Raw genomic sequence first — 17,796 nt, forward strand, 5'->3', positions numbered from 1 at the left:
AACTGTAATTTCATTGACAATCCAAAACTTACGTCACATCAAATGACACACTATACCTAACCTTATTGGACACACGTGACAAATCAGATCCAGATGTAAAATATTCAACATTCTCATATCATTTCATATTTAAATTGATCTGTTTTCTTCAAAATTGTCAATGATATACAATTCTGTACAAATTTAAGCTTTAATTCCCCTCCTGAAGCTCAAAAATACAATCTTGGTGGACCTCATTATAACTGCATTTCTAATAAGCTCTTATAAATGAAAAGAGGGAATAGAGAGTGATATACACCAAAATAAATAAATAAAAACAAAAGGAGAATAAACTGATCTAAAAACACCCTGAATCTACTGGTTTTAGCTCTTCCTTCGCTTTCTTTTCAAAAAAGGCATAGCACTTAGACCTCCTACAGAGGTGGTCCCAGTATCATTTTCAGTATTATCCTGCAGAGACACATGCTCCTTGGAATTATTATCATTACTTGAGGCATTTAGATGGTCCAGTTTGGACTCGGTATCATATGCATCTGTCTTCTCACTATCTTGGGCTTCATTTAAGGCACCTTTGGGGCCCAAGTTAAATTGAACTGAACCACAATAAAGATCTGCTTCATCCATTAAACCAGAGCAGTGGGATAGCTCAGCATTTCCTGAGGCAGTAGCCATAGTTGGGTCATGAGCTCCATCTTGGTAATTCTGTGTCTCATCTTCATCCAAGCAAAACCCACCTCCTATTTCGAGGTAGTCTTTGGAAAACTCAGCCTCAAAAGAATCGCCATGTGGGCTCACATCTGGTCGACCAATTTCAAATTTGTCAGTGCAAAATCCGCCACCCGTTTCCACATTGTCTCTATGCAAGTGCTCCTCAAGAGCAGGAGCTCCTGAATCATGCTGTTTCTTTTCATCATGAACAGCAGCAGCATCTCCACTTACACCCTGGGCCGAAGACAGATCTAGTTCTACTGCCTCTTCATCAGAGTATCCTTTATCACTTTGGTCTAATGACTTGTCCGCATCATCAGCTTCTAAGTCATTCACACTGTAATTCACAGGCTTCTGAAATTGCCTTGACTGAAAGATACAAGCAGGACAATATGCAGAAAGATAATTGTTAGAGTTGGCCAAAGGAAGAAAGAAAATACTGCAACAATTTATTCTCTTCAATTGCATACATTTCTGAGGTCACAATACAAATTGAATGGTAAAGCACAATGTATATTTGAAAGAAGGCATGGTGGCACAAACTCCTTGATAGTGAAATTTCCGCATAATTATTAATGGAGCATTAAAAAGATTGTAACTTACCCTTCTCACTTCTCCTGGCCCTTCTATCCTGTCCACAAGAACTTCTTGTTCATCACTACTGTCATCCTCGCTACTTTCACAAGATTCCAAACCAGAACTTCTTTTACCCCTTCCTCGTCCTACTCCCCTGCCTCTCCCTCTTCCTCTGCCTCTTCCTTTCCCACGCAACCCTCTGTTCCGATTCCCCCTGCCTTCTTCCTCCATAGTTGTTTCTAGATTCTCCTCTATAGACGGAACAGACTCCCCAACATTCCTCCTTTTCCTTGACTGCTTGGGTGTAGATTTTTCCGTATATTTACTCTGATTCTGATCATCACTCCCCTTTATTTTCTTTGAAGGCTTTTCAAAGTTTTTATCCCCAGGTTCAGCAGGGCTTACTCTTCTTTTCTTTCTACTTTTAGAAACCTCATGCAAGGGATCATCCATCAACTCTGAGGTTTGGTTTCCAGTGATTCCTTTAACAGCTTTCTTAATTCTCTTGCTACGAATTTTTGCAAATCGTTCATTAAAAGTGTAAAATGCTTCCAACCGCAATTGAGTCTTCACCAAACAAGCAACAAACATTATCAGCATCATTCTTCAAATTAAGAGACAGATGAATGAATCCATAACTAAGAATATGACACAGTAAACAAAATGAAGTTCCCTGAGATTATATGCATCAAATAATTTTAATTTAGTATTAGGTGATGCTAGATAAGACTGCCTGCGTGAACATGTGAGAGAGACACAGAGAGCAAGAGAGGAGAGGGTGGGGAGAGAGAATGCTTGAGGCCCTAACCTCATGTTTTGCGTACTCCTTCAGAACAGGTACTATCAACTCATCCACCTTCTGGCTACCCCAACCAAACTTTTCCCAACACAATCTGTACGCAAAAAAAATAAATAAATAAAAACAAAAACAACAATAAAAATAATGATTTAATAATCATCATGCATTTCAAAAACATGTCAAACACACAACGAATAATCTATGCCATGATATAGTCAGATGTATCCAGAAACCACATACTGGAAGCAGTGGGCATGAGCTTTCATAAAGTTATCTATAAAGATATCAGTCCAAACATGCAATCTACAAACTGAACATACTCCAATAAAAAACACAGTCCAACACAAGAAATTACCCCCATGTTCACCAAGAATATGTTAGAGCATGTCTACAATATCAAAAAATTACATGAACTAATATGATAAAAAAACAACTTCCCATTTAAACTAAGACTCTAGTAGATAACTTTAGCAGGAATACAGTAAACAGACCACCTTCAATTCATGAAACAGAAAGAAGTACAGAGTGAACCTAGCTGTAAATCTCTAAAATTATAGACAAGTTCTCACATTTTTTCCCTTTATCTAAATATGGAGAATAATAAACATAAAAGCTGGAATTCAAAAAACCTAGAAGTTAAAAGTCAAGAAATAGCTCACTTGCGAAGAACAAAATGATCTGGCTTTCCCCATGTGAAAGGCTCAGTTGACTTGTCCACTTGTGGGGAAGAGTAGGCTGTGATAACTGCTTCACTTGGAAAAGAAGAAGGAATGTGCCAGTTCTTGCTCACATTTCTCTGTTTAACGGGGATAAGAGAGTATAACATATTAAAAAAATAGAGAAATTGCAATTCTTCCATAAATAATAAAAGGCAGGGAACTTGACAATTACATGCTTATCCATGAAAATCTGCTTTATGTCTTGCATGTCAATTACAGTCTGCTTCTGCTCTTGAGCTTGGGAAATGTTTTGGTCCAATGCAGACACATCATTTATATTGCTTTTTGAGCAATTCAAACCATCACTAACTTTAGGTCCCCTTTTTTTCAAACTTGATCCTGTTTCAGCATCAAACTTCTTAAGGATGGTGGGATCTGGTGACTCAATCCATTCCCGGAATTTATGGAGGCCATCTTCTGCAGGAAATGCATTTACAACCTCAATAGCATTGACAATGCCAATCCCACTACATTCAAAATACAGTGAATAATGTCTTAAGTTAGCAACTGAACTCAGCACCCTTACAAAAACAAATAAACAATTTTAATTTCTACTATCATAAATGACAATGAGCAATAGCACAAGATACCATAATAAGTAAATTCACCCAAAAAAATTTTTCTGCAACATGGAAAAATCAAAGATATCTGTGGCAAAACCTGACCTAAAGACTAGCATAAGCTCCCAATCACAGAAGAAGTCAAGTCTGCTGCAGATAATTACCTGACACCTTCAGTATAATCACTTCCAAGTAGCAACGCCATCCGAATTAATTTTTCTCTTGTCAGGCCAAGCTCCTTCTCAATGTCCTGACAAATAAAATGCATGAACAATTGATATAAGAAGACTGCACTGCATAATTTATTTTATTTTATTTTTTTAATTGAAGAATAAAAAAGGAAAAGGGGACCCCAAGTAACTAAATATAGCACTAGGAAGGGAACAAGAAATAAAGGATCTAGGTTAAAATTAAAGTCTCCACTCTAGTTGAACAAAATAATATTTTAATATGCACCTCACAAAGCCAACAGCAAAAGAATCAGATCAATGAAATTAGCAATGACCATAAAAGCAGAAGGGTTTTCTTCAAAACCAACCCCTCACCACCCCACCCCCCCCAAAAAAATTCCATATCAAGAAATCAAAAGTACTTTTCTAGAAGAACAATGGCAACAAAATGCTTCCAAGATCAGAGTTCTAAGTAAATAATCTTGTCTAACAAAGCCTGACAAAGAAAACTGAAAACAAAGATAAGATTATATACTCTAAAAAGTATAAAATAAATAAATATATATATATATATTTGGGACTTATAATAGGAAGAATTGACACAAGGCTCCATCAAAAACAGACCTTCATGAAGTATGTCTCAACATATTTTCGATCATCAAATATATTCTTGTAAACACTTTTTGCCCCAAACAAAAACACATCAGAGTCATCAGTCACGACACCATCAACAAGGTTTGCAAGTTCCATATAAGCACACTGAGCTTCTGCTTCCATCGGTGCAATTATATAAGGCAATCCAAACATCTGCAGTAGTTCCTGCAGATTCATCAAAATTAAAATGGATTTATCTTTTTCCAAGAAATACCGTAACTCACTGAAAAGAGGTCTTACAGAATGTAAAAACAAAATTCCTCAAAACCAACCAAATGCAAAAGTATTATTTGACCAAGTAAAAAATATATGCATGAGCAAAGGAAAGAATGTACCTGTGGGTGCATTTTTGTGCTAGGCCAAGGGTGTCCGTTGTAACCTTAGGCATTTTTGCGATCCCACATCGAAGAAAACTCCCTCCCCCCTCTACCTTATAAGCATGAGCTGAAGAGAAAGGAGTACCACTAGTTCTTTATAAGGCAAAGGGGGGAGGACTTTTCTTCGATGTGGGATCGCAAAAATGCCTAAGGTTACAACGGACACCCTTGGCCTAGCGCAAAAATGCACCCACAGTACCTTATAACCTTCCAACTCATTCCAGGAAGTTAAATGTTCGAAAGATGCATCAAGTGCAACAAAATCCACATTTTTTAATTCAACCACATCCAAAAATAAATACACATTATAGAGTGTGCATAATAAGCATTCAAAAAAGTTCAAAAAGCCTTTTATGAGCTGTAGGCAATGAACTTGCTTTTTTACAAGTGAATTTGGCCCTCCCACTATTATTAGTTATTAAGAGATGAGTGAATAATATGTCAGGCACAAAAAAAAAATATAGAAAATCAAGCCAGTCCTACTAACCAGTTAATTGTGAACACATATATATTATTCAAGTACTAAAAAATTGGAGCCACACCTGACATTCTGCAAACATCTCGCTGCTGACAGATTCTGCATTACGCTCAAGCTTTCTCTGCTCATCCCCTAGATTCATATATTCTTGATCTAGAATTAGCATTTCCTCCTCCAAATTAGCCTCTGCGACTTCGAACTGCAAATTTTCATTTACCTCAAAGGGATTTTTTTCCTTGTTTTGCTCCCTTTCCTCAGCATGATTGTCATATTTTTTTCCTGCAGCCAACTTCTGTGGAAAATCAATGTCATTTGTTAAGTATTTTGTGGATAACTTCTTCAGAGGAAAGGCAGGGTCAGCCTCATCATTAAAATGTATTGGTTCAGCTTCAGTGTCATTTATCTTATCACCAATGCGAATGCTATTGGTATTGGCACCAGATATAGCATCAGCAATATGAGAACTACCCTCTGAACCCCTGTTAGGAAAAGTAGATAAGCTAGCACCTGCACTAAATGTATCCAAAAGTTGTTCTGCAATCACAGGGGCCTCGTTTTCCATAGGTGTCACAGATTCAGCACAAGGCATTTTGCTGTACAAACTCCCCTTCTTGCTTGCATCTTGCATTGATCGTTCAGAACAGGAACCTACATAGGGTTCACATGGCTTATTTATCAGCATTCCAGAGTGATCAGAATTATAAGCCACAGATGAGTTTGACTGACTCCCAGAAGAATTAATGGCTTCTGAGACAGTTATTCCAGCCACATTATCTGGCTTCTCCACTCCATCCACAATTTCACAAAATGATTCATTTTTTTTAGCTCCATTCTCCTCCAGCAGAAGCTTCTTAACCACATTGTTTTTTTGTTCAGAGAGTCCAATACCTTCATGAACATTTTCTGCGGAAATGTTCTCATCTTGAGGCATATTTAGACTAGCTTCCTTATCCCCTGCATACTCAAGACTCCTCCTTATTGCCTCCTGCATATCAGCCTCTTCTTCCAAAAAACCTTTAGAAACTATTCTTGATTCAGCTTGACAAGAGGAGATGCTTTTAGGGAAGTCACAAACTCCTTCCTCCCATTCCACCTCACTCTCATCATTAACGTCACCTTCCTCAAGGGAGGGTGTAATTTCCCCTCTAACATCATTAGAAAAATTGTTACCTTTCCCTTCGATGATTCCTTCCTCCCAGTCACAGTCTGAATCAGAATTAGAAGGTTGCTTCCTTGACAGGATATTGTCAGTAGTGATTCTTACTGGATTTACAGCTGCCAAATGAGCAAATAGATCATCATCACAATCAAGACATTTGTTATCCCCCTCATCCTCAAAGGATATCTCTATGGAAGAATCAATTTTTAACATGGATTCCTCATTTCTCTGATTCAAATCAACAGATTCACTATTTCTGTCATGTGAAGTTTCTAAAGACTGACCTTCACTAGGAAAACTTACTGGAAGACTAATTTCACTTCTATTGAGCATAGTTCGAGTATTTGCAATCTTTTTCGCATTTGCACTCTCATTCTCAATTTCTTTCATCAAATCCAAATTCCTTTGTATATCACGGGTCATACGGATCCCCATGGCTCGTACTCTACTAACACGAAAACGCCCCCTCTCATCCAGAAATGTCTCAATATTGTCATCAGAAACTGTTGTAGATTCATTGAGCCCCTCTAATGAACTAGTCACGGTATCAGATTTACTAGTAGATGCTATATTATTGGTTGAATCTTGAGAAGGGCAGTCTCTCTGTGTATCTTGTTTCTTATCTACATTTCTCTGTTCTTTGGCTGATGTAAGAGCTCTGAGACATTTAAGTATGTTGTAGGTGAACAAAAGTCATTAATCTAATGAAAGAAAAATAATTCCCCCACCCCCACCATCCCTCCCACCAAAGAAAAAAACTCAACCTCACTAAATTACAAAATTAAATGAGTTTCAACTTTTAAACAGGTACACGCTACATATCATGCATAATTAACAAACAAAATATTGAACAGATAATTACTCACTGTTTATCACCAGTAAATGATGACGAGAAGATAAATTCTCTGTTGGCTTCAGATGCAATCCGAGAAGTCTGTACACCTCCTACTCCCCTCCCTGCAGCAGATTTCTGCACTTCATCTATCTCCCGACGGAAAGAAACAGTTTTAAGATAAGCTTGAATTTGCAGCTCAGAGAACTTTGAAGGATCCTAAATGTACAAGAAAAGCACCAGTAATAAGATGACATCCAAAAGATTCAAATTACAAAAATAAGCAAGTAAACATTTCTTCGATATGATAAAGATAACAGATCCCATGAGATTATAGAGAGAGACCTCCAAATAATAGCCAAACCTTGGACACGTTTAATATATAACTTATATAATACATTTACACAACTGATATCCTACTAGTACTAATGGGGTGAGGAGGATACAATCAAATGAGATAATAATCTGTGCTAAAAGACTTTGGAACCTTACATGTTGCTTTATTTCAAGAATTCTAAAAAATCCAAGTATCACCAAAGTATGCCTTGTGTAAATAAAGAGTTCTAATAATGGAAAAACTGATAATTACAGAATTAATTAGACATAAGTATGCATGATATGTTTCCTGAACTAACAATTCTTTTCCCAAATCAATTACACATAAAAAATTTTAAATAACAAAAAAATCAATACAAAAAATAGAACGCTTAACACAATCAATAACTTCCAGTACTACTAGAATCTCATTTCCTCTCTAAAGGTGCAAACACTAAATCAACAAACATAGCACAGAAGTCTTAGGTGTACATTATGAACTCAACCAAAACCACCCTATGCCACCTAGAAGCATTACTTCTTTCCACATACACTTTTATCATTCACTTTTTATAAAATTTCACCATAAGATAAGCCATAGACACTTCAAATTTAAGCAAGAAATTAGCAAAATAATCAAGTTTTTTCTTTCCTACTCCATAGTCTTACCTACGAGACCAGGAAATTTTATTAATAGTTATGCATTGTTATTAGTGACACTGCTTCTTTGCATTTAGTTTGCACTACTTTGCTGTAAACTCAGACATGGACCATTGCCATTTAAGTGCACTTAAGGGGGATTAGGGGAATATTAAGCAGGGTTTCCCACGTCACCACTACAGTACTTAAGTATCAGTGCATCCCAGCAATTCCAATCAATCAATTGCAAGCCAAAATGCATTTCTCATCTGAATAACGTTCTGACTGGTTTTAACAGCAGACAACTTCTATTAGTTAGTGGTAGAGTATGCCATATTTGCAACCTGGAATATACTTTAACATGAACCAGATATACATATGAAGGCATTCTAGAACCAACCTTCTTGACTTTCTGATACTTTTGTCTGTTTTCTGCCATCAATCTTTCTCTCATCTACATAGAGGACATCAATAATAAATGTCCAAAAAAAGAGGATATTGAGGAGGTTAAAGCCAAACTGCCTGTGCTGAGAAGAACTAATTACCAATATATACGAAGCACTTACCTGAACAAGAAGATCAAGTTGCATTGATGGAGGCAAAGAAGCTAAAACAGTTGGATCAATTTCACCATTCATTGCAGGCTGCAAAATAATTCAATGCAATAACCAACAATATATAATATAGATCAATAAGTTTGGCAAGAAAATATTTAAAAAAAAAAAAAAAACAAACAACAACAACATAGCCTTGGTCCCAACATTTTGGGGTCGGCTATGGATCCTCAACAGAGTAGCAAGGGTCGACCACATGTATTTTTTTCCTTTATTCTATTCTATCTAAAGTCATATGGGACACCCCAACAATTATCTGTAATGGATCCATTAACAATAGAATGAATAAATTTTACAATAGCCATCAACCTACCCCAACCATCCTCCTTTTCTTGAGATTGGGACCAACTATGGACAAAATATATGATACTAAGTATAAACACAGGTAGAGTTCAAGTTAAGATTAACACTGAGGCCTAAACCTAAACTCCAAAGAGAGTCTTTATTTCCTAACTATGGGTGTTGAGAAAGCTACCATGACATAATAGTACAAACCAACCATAATCACAAGTGTTTGTCTGACAGATATGGTAATAGTGTGACAGTATCTTGTTCCCATACAGCCCATTACTAATGTTTGATTCACGCAGAAATAAGACCCATTTCAAGCATATCCAATACCCCCAAAATAAGCTCAAAACCCATACCCACAGAGGCAGGTGATAATCTTATTTCCATTCCCCAATAACCATAATACACAGTATGTCATCAACTGTAATAACAAATGGTAATAACCCCAAATGTCCACCAGGCAGAAATTTACCAGCATCATTTCTTCATCTTCATCTTCGTCTTCATATTCTTTGCCATCCTCATCCTCAGAAGGAAAAGGAGCACCAGATTCAGATGCATTGTTAGCTAACATCCCGTTTTCCTCTGCTGCAATAGATGCTGCCAACCTAAATTTACTCATTAGAAACAATCATAAAAAGGTTTTATAAAACCTTATATTACCCTTGTAAACTACAACCATGTAGGCAGCTTACATTTCATCTAGCTTTTCCTGATTGTCACTCCTCGATACCAGATCATCATTGTTTGGAGTATAAGCAAGCACATCAATTTCATCTGACAAAATCTTCTTACCCTTGGAGTCATCATCCTTCATCTGTCTCTGGTTCTCAACATCCACTGTCAAATTTTTCATCTTCTTTCCCTTGAGCTGTTACACCAAATAACCCCCAAAAAACCCATCCAAGAAAATAAATAAATAGAATCAGACAAAAAGGCTACAAATTAAAATAGAGATGCTGATGGGCTGATAAAAAGGACTCTTTTTCACTATTCTGAATAATATATTGAAACAATGTAGAGCAAGCTATTGGAAGACAACATTAGAAGAAAGGAAAATGCAATATATTTGACCTACCACGAACCCCATAACAATGTATATAAGGACACCAACCTGAACAAGAAGATCACGTTGCATCGATGGAGGTAAAGCCGCTAACACAGCCGGATCAACTTCACCATGCTCTGGTGGCTGCACAATAAATTCTATGCAATAACCCCCAAAATATTTACAATATAGGCCAAGAAGAGAACATGTGCATCTATTAGCACTCAGACTTAGAAACCTCACAACACGATGAAAGACAGACTATCCCAAATAGGGGAATTGATTAAGCCATCCTGACCAAGTATAGTGTACAACCATGATTGGCAATATCTATGTAGACTTTAATAACAGTAGGTAATAATTTAGAGCCTACAGAGCATAAACTCACCAGTATCATCACTTCTTCATCACTGCCATCCTCCTCCTCAGAAGGAAGAGCAGCAGCAGCAGCAGCAGAGGATGTCGATGCATTGTTAGCAAACCTCCTACGTTCCTCTGCTTCAATAGATGCTGCCAGCCTAAATAAATCCATTCAAACAGTCAACAAAAATCATAAAAACCACATATTTGAAAGATAGCCTCATAAGTATAAATCGTGGGAGCAGCTTACATTTCATCTAGCTTCTCCTGATTGAAACTCCCAGAAACACTATCATTCCTTTCTGACTGACTGCCCTTCATGTTGGTTTGATCTGACAAAATTGTCTCACCCTTGGGATCATTCTTCTGCTTCTGCTTCTCAATATCCTTTGCTAGTTCTTTCAGCTTCATTGCCTTGAGCTGTAAACGAGAACCAAGAAATCAACATTAAAAACTCAAACCTATACCCTCTCTTTAATCCAATGATCTTCTAGAAATGATGTTCTCAGGCACAGACCTTTTTTTTTTTTGTTTGAAAAACCTTGTGCAACAAAAATTAGAATCTAAGATTAAATCTAATCTCATATCCCGAATTATCTCACCAGTCCAACGAAGACTGAAAAACGAAATCCTCCTAAAATACTCTACATTGTTCATAATTACTTCCATTACTAAAACCATAGAGTCCTAGCGAAAACACTGAAGCATGTAAATTGTCCATCACTAAACACTGAGCCGACTTCTCTACAACCAAAACCAAATACATAGAATAACAAAAAACATTCAAATGAGGCTCACAAGTCACAACAAAACCAGTCACAGAGAGAATTCCACGAATAAAAAAGCAACATTTCAAATTCCACATAATGTCCATCGCAAAACGCAAAAAGTCACCTTTTTTCTTTTCTAAATCCAAAACCTATCAAATCAAATTACAAACGAGGCTCACAACAACAAGCCCTAATCCCAAAATTTTGAAATCAGCTATAAATCCTCAACAGATTAGTTAGAGTCGGCCACACGCATTCTTTTCCTACACTCAATCGAGGCTCTCAACAAATTTCAAAAATACGCGAATTCTTTTCCTCCATTCTATTTTATCTGAAGTCATACACTCGAACGAGGCTCGCAACAAAATTAAAAAAATATGCGAACCATCCGATCAAAACTAAGAGACTTCAGCAGAATGAGAGTTGAACTAATCAAGTAACAAACTAAGCGGTGATGAAAAGCTGACCTGATTGAGGAGCAACTTCTCGGCGGTCTTTCGGACCTTAGCGACGGCTTTGTCGCGGATCCTGCGGCGGGCGATGACGGTGCGGCGCTTGAGAGCAGGGGTGGCGCCGTCGAAGACGAAAACGGGCTTGGTTCTGAGGAACAAGAGCTTGCAAATTCGGCGAAAGAACCCTAACAAATGTGCGTTCCGTACCATCTCGCCTTTCTCGTCTCGCATCGCCTTCATGAATTGTACCATCCATATGCTCGCATCTGCAATTTCTCAAAAACATTAATTTTGATTAATTAATTAATTAATTAATTAAGAGGTTTAAGGGTTAGGGTTAGGGTTAGGGTTAGGGTTAGGGGGTACCGATGGCGAGCTTTTTGCCGGCGAGGGTTTCGACGGACACGCGGCGGCCCACGGGGGCCAGTAGTTCCCAGAGACCGTGCACTCCCATGTTTTGTTTTTTTGGGATTTTTCAGTTTGGACATTACCGCCAAGACCTTTTAATCATTTGTCAAAGACCAAATGAAAAGTAAACTGAAGATGTTACAAACGACGTCGTTGAAATGTGCATGTAAAGTTGGTACTAGGATTTAAGACACTGTCGTCAAGTATAGGAGGTTGGCTTGCGCCAATCATGATTGAAGAAGCAAGTAAATGACGATTATATACTAGACTAGATTTGAGACATTAATCATGATACGCAAATATGTTATACTTGTTTTCATTTTGATCTTTTCCATTTCAAAATTTTTATTTTTGTCTTGTATTATTCATTTTTGTTAGTAATTTGGTGGTATATGGCATTATATGGTAACGTGACAGTAATTCTTTTTTTGAGAAAACGCGACCGTAATTCTTTAGTACTTAATAAATAAATTACTAGCAAAATTTGGACTTACCGTTTAATTTTAAAGAATGGTATTTATTTAATTCCTAATAAATCAGAATATTAATATAAATGAATGACGTGTTCAATATAAAAATAGAATAAAACATGAAATGATAAAATGAAAATTTTGAATTGTAAACGTTTAAAACGAAAACAACCCAAACCTTTTGGAATAAAAATGTAATCTTCTTTTTCACCTTTCTGAGGTTTACTTGGGGAAGAGGGGAGGTTGTTAAGCGTAGATAAGGGCTTTGACCACCATAATTAAAGCCCAAAGTAAATAGATGGATGGTATTGGACCATAAGAGCATTGTGTTTACTTTTGAGTTTCGATTAAAAAATGTAAATCAGGAACTGTGATATGTAAAAGGACATCATAGTATGGTCTATCCATGGAAGAATTATCTTAAGGAGCAGTTGTATATAATCGAGTAGTCTTCCTAAAGTAGTGGTGGATTAAGTCCAAGAAAAAAGAAGCAATGGTGGATTGGGGTTTGGGAAATGTTATCTATCAACTCAAAACAGCAGTCAACCACGAGGAAACAAACCTTTGTTTGTTGAATCTGGCTATCCCGACATGACTCCCTCGCCTTGCTATCCGTTTGTTGCATTATTTAAAAGACATTATAAGCCATTTTTAGAAAAGATTTTTAGAGAGAGAAACACTCATTTTGTGTGACTCAGGTTTGTGTAACCAAGTTTTCTTAATTCAACCATATTGGAAACTTTCAAGTAAATCTGAATAAGTTGCTGAAAAAGTTAAAGCCAAAACACCACTGTGAAGCAAACCTTCAAGAAGCTCTTGAAGTTGCTCGAAGATTCTAGTCATGACCACGGGTGTGTCATTTGTTAAGGCAATTCATATAATTGAAGAGTTTAGACATTCTGGTGCATGAAAGGTTTTCTTTGTAAGCTATATACAGGTTGTAGAGTCTAGGTAAAGGTTTTATTCGGTGAATTTGCTTTTTGGGAAAGTTCCCACCCCAATGATTTTTACTTTGAGACGAGTAGTTCCATTAGTTTTTCATAAAACTGGGTCTACAAACCCCTGACACCAACTTACAAAGAATAATTTAGTGGTTAATACACTTTTATACCGCAGTATTTAAGGTCATGCTTGATAAGTAATTCATGGATTATTTGCTTGCCATTAGCGGGGGCTGAAATGCTTGTAAAGACAAGGATGAATGTGATGTTTGATGAGTAATTTACGGATTATTTACTTGAGATTCGTGGGGGATAAAAAGCGTGTAAACACAAGGACAAGATTCACTTTTAGAAATGGAACTAGATAGGGATATGCTAGTTTCACTATGAGCTAATCTCTGTCAAATGCTTTGAATTTCTTGAACTCAAACTGCCCTAAAACCAAAATTGTCCAGTCGTTGTGATGGCCTTCTTTATCATTATGTGTGATAGTTTTGACTTGAAAGGTATAAGAGCTTAATGATTGTTTTAATCTATATGCTTTATGTGTAAACAGTTAATTGGAGATAAATTACACATGTATAATATTGGTTTTGTACATTAAATAAGATCAAACAAAACTATGGTTATGGCCTTTTCACCAAGCTTGATCATTCATTGCTTATTGGATCGTAGTAACTTAATGAAGCTAGTAGTTGTTAGGCCTAAGCTTTTTTGAAATGGTCACCTCCACAAACAATGTCTATTGACTAGGAGAGCATCAAACTAGTTACATAGGACAAAATCATTGTTAGTATAATGTTTCAAGAATGGCAATCCATTTTAAAAAAGTAATGCAAATGTCATTTTATAACAGTCTGTAGTTGCCGGCTGGCCTGGCTCCATATATTCAATTGTGGCTCGATTCAAATGGCCTATCCTTTAACCATTTAGTGCCAACCATAAACAATGCACATATAAAATTTTCATTGTAGAATCAATCAATTGGCTCCATAACTAATTCTAGCAAGACAGCAAGTACTTGACATAGGAATTTCCTCCTAGTTCCACAATATCCCAAATGTTCAAAAACTGTCCCATATTAATAACTCCAAGTTTTCCCAACAAGGCCATTCTCTAGACCTGTTTGCATCAAATCTCATATCACAACACAAAAATGAATCAAGTTTCCATCTGGGTGATCCTCATTTCCTTTTTTCTACTCCTCCACATGTCATATTCTGTAGAGGAAGAGATTAAGACCTCACTTATAAGCTTCCTAGCAAAACTCGCTAACAATAATGCCCAACTTGGTGTCAGTTTAGGTTGGAACTCATCCTTAGATCCTTGCAAGAGACATTGGCGTGGTGTTACCTGTGATCAAAAAAATACTTCTGTGACAAAGCTAGTTCTTATTGGCTTAAATCTTAACGGAACTCTTGATGCCACTTCTCTTTGTGGCACACAAGCCCTTGCTGCATCTATTGCTGCTTTTTTTCTTAATGGCAACAATATTGGTGGAGGAATCTCATCTGAAATTGCAAAATGCAAGCAATTCACTCACTTATACTTAAGTGGTAACCAATTTTCTGGAAGCCTTCCCAATTCGTTCGCCATGCTAGGGAATCTGAAAAGACTTGATATTTCACGCAATAAGTTCTCTGGTGACTTGCCAGAGTTGTCCAGAATTTCTGGTCTCACTATGTTCCTTGCTCAAGACAACCAGCTAAGTGGGTAGATACCCAAGTTTGATTTCTCCAATCTTGATCAGTTCAATGTCTCCAACAACAACTTCAGCGGCCCAATTCCAGATGTAGGAGGCCGTTTCTCCAATAGCGGCTTCTCAGGCAATCCTGAATCATGTGGACAACCATTGTCAAAAGAATGTCCATCTCTCCCATTAAATGGTGGCAACAATTCAAAGAGTAAGTCAAAAGATCAGACTCTTATGTACACAGACTATGTTGTGTTGGCCTTTGCTTGTCTCGTGTTAATCATTTTCAAGCTGTGCAAATTGAAAAAGAGAAAAGAGAGGGTTGAGGGACTTGAGGCAGTAAACAAGGTAGCAGTTGTTGATGATCGTGTCAGCAAGCTTGCCCCTACATCAACTGAGTACAAATCAAGTGTGAGCAGGTCAGAAAATACAGGTAATTCAAGTGAAAGTGCATTGGTTTTAAACTCAATGGTAGTCCACTAAAATTTGAGGACTTACTCAGTGCTCCAGCCGAGTTGCTTGGAAGAGGAAAGCATGAGACCCTCTATAAGGTCATGTTTGGGAATGAGATGTGTAACGACCCAAGCTCTGATAACATCTGTAATGGCCTAAGAAAAAGTGCTAGCCACATCTGCGTTATACCTTAAAATGACTAGTTACAATTGAGGCTTTTTGTAGTTGTTAATAAAGTTCAGATCTACCTAGTACATACCCGATGTGGGACTCATCACACACTCACACACATCACACAATCAATTAAATTGAGGTATCATAGGATAACCCTGGTTGTCAAAAGGATTAAGGACTAGGAAATTTCAAACAATGAGTTTGAGCAGAGGATGAAACTGATTGACCAAGTGAAGCATCGAAATATACTGCCCGCTCTTGCCTTTTATTGTTCCAAATATGAGAAGCTTTTGGTCTATGAATATCAGCAAAATAGAAGTCTATTCATGCTTCTCCATGGTAAATATAAAAATTGCAATATTATTGTATCTTTTATGTTAAACCGCATGATTAATGGAATACGTTGCAGTTATGTAGGAAAACTTTTATGAACAATCCTTTCTTATATTAGATTGATTGTAACACCCTTATAACACCTTAAAATGCTCTTTTAATTTTTATCTTGAAGGCTTCTGAGGTACCATATGTTACATTTCAGGAAACAACCAAATGGGAGAAGCATTTGATTGGGCAAGCAGACTTGGTGTTGCAGCCAGCATTGCCGACACATTAGCCTTCATGCATCAGGAACTAAAAGAATATAGAATTGTTCATGGGAACTTGAAATCTTCCAACATCTTGATGAATAAGAACATGGAGCTTTGCATAAGTGAATTTGGTCTTATGGCTGTGGATAGCGATCAATATGGCTCATCTTTTGCCATTGTTACTGGGACCAGTGCATCTAGAGACTTCAATGGGGACATTAATGGATTTGGTGTTATTCTTCAAGAGCTACTTACTGGGAAAATGGTGCAGAACAAAGGAGTTGACTTAGCAGATTGGGTTCACTCAGTTGTTCAACAGGAAGACTCATGTTTTTTTTTTCATGCCTAGATTTCAATGTAGTAGCGAGTGTAAAAGTAGCAGATCTTTGTATGCAACATATTTGTATTTTTCAATTAATAACTTGAAAGTAATGCTTGCTTTTTTTCTCATATATTAATAACTGTGTTATAAAACCTATTTGATCATATCACAACAAACCAAGAAATAAAGTTTGCAGATGCTGCATAATGGAACATGTTTCTCGAAATTTGCATTTTTATCGAAATCTTAGGTTGGTCTATGACTATAATAAGTCACCATAACTTGGCCAGTAAATATTTTCATGTTTCTGTAAGCAATCAAAAAATTAAGTAATCAGCTAAATAATATATTAAGCATCCTTTCAATAACAATTTATGTAGAGGTGGGATTTTTTCAATACATTGTTACTTAACTTTGACAAAGTTTTCCTACTTATTAAATATTTAACTTGAAAAGAACTCAAGTCACTATTGTTCTCAATAAACATTTAAGCTGAGCAACCAATGAGTTAATAACTCAAATGACACTTTCTCCTCTCATAAAACTGGCTAACTCTATGAACAAATTTCTTTCTTTGATAGCTATATTATTATTATTGTCACTGGATATTAATTATTAATATTGTCTTGCTTTAGGCTATGCCAACATTAATGATTGGATTGGATATAGATTTGGCCGGAAATGATCGCATCTACTAGCATTTTGCCATTTGCTGTGATGTGAAGAATGATTGATTTTTTTTTTTTTTTTTACATCAAGTGGGCAAGGAGGATTCAAACTCAAGTTTTTCAGATGGGAAGAATTAAGAAATGTTATTAAATCATAAGGCTAACTTTAACTAATCTGTTAATGATCCATAATAGGTTTCAAAATTTTGGAACTAGGCTTTTTTGTTGTTGTTGTTGTTGTTGTTGTAGCCTTAAATCAAAAGGGGCTCTTGACATCCAAAAAGAAAATGAAGGTTGGTATAATTAAATAGATTTGTAGATGTGAAATTTCGAATGGTAACAGTCAGATAATGTCAATGGAGTGAGCAAAACTTCATGACTAATTTTCTGTCATGTATATTACTAGTATATCTCAAAGAGTGAAATAAGAGTTCAGTTCTTTACACATGATATTAGTTGAGACTGCTGCATTGACTAATTTATATGGTTTAGTTTTGGCTTTGAACTTTGCCTTGGTTCAAACTTCGCAACATCGGACACTTTTACGTGTAAGCGACAA

At 36.6% G+C, this 17,796-nt stretch overlaps 1 protein-coding gene and 1 pseudogene across 3 annotated transcripts; one reads left to right on the forward strand and one right to left on the reverse strand.

Moving 5' to 3' along the window:
• Window positions 1–96: 96 nt before the first annotated feature.
• LOC111986873 (DNA repair protein UVH3) lies at window positions 97–12,064 on the reverse strand. 3 transcript variants are annotated; one of them, XM_024018555.2, is made up of 18 exons: window positions 11,888–12,064; window positions 11,537–11,787; window positions 10,550–10,719; window positions 10,328–10,457; window positions 10,006–10,083; window positions 9,587–9,762; window positions 9,364–9,499; window positions 8,553–8,630; window positions 8,387–8,440; window positions 7,067–7,251; window positions 5,106–6,858; window positions 4,157–4,351; window positions 3,527–3,612; window positions 2,975–3,269; window positions 2,743–2,879; window positions 2,093–2,177; window positions 1,312–1,851; window positions 97–1,077 (listed from the first exon to the last, which is right to left on the reverse strand). In XM_024018555.2, exons 1-18 carry the CDS (start codon window positions 11,973–11,975, stop codon window positions 364–366), a joined length of 5,151 nt encoding a protein of 1,716 aa, XP_023874323.1. In that variant the 5' UTR covers window positions 11,976–12,064; the 3' UTR covers window positions 97–363. The 3 variants fall into 3 exon arrangements, with proteins under 3 accessions (XP_023874323.1, XP_065638415.1, XP_023874324.1); XM_065782343.1 differs by lacking the exons at window positions 10,550–10,719; window positions 11,537–11,787; window positions 11,888–12,064 and having other exon boundaries at window positions 10,006–10,097; window positions 10,328–10,428; XM_024018556.2 differs by lacking the exons at window positions 10,006–10,083; window positions 10,328–10,457; window positions 10,550–10,719; window positions 11,537–11,787; window positions 11,888–12,064 and having other exon boundaries at window positions 9,364–9,491; window positions 9,587–9,699.
• Window positions 12,065–14,550: 2,486 nt separating this feature from the next.
• LOC111986855 (probable inactive receptor kinase At2g26730) lies at window positions 14,551–17,254 on the forward strand (annotated as a pseudogene).
• Window positions 17,255–17,796: the final 542 nt, after the last annotated feature.

This window comes from Quercus suber, unplaced genomic scaffold (assembly GCF_002906115.3).
Source record: "Quercus suber isolate HL8 unplaced genomic scaffold, Cork oak 2.0 scaffold_2, whole genome shotgun sequence".
Classification (NCBI taxonomy): domain Eukaryota; kingdom Viridiplantae; phylum Streptophyta; class Magnoliopsida; order Fagales; family Fagaceae; genus Quercus; species Quercus suber.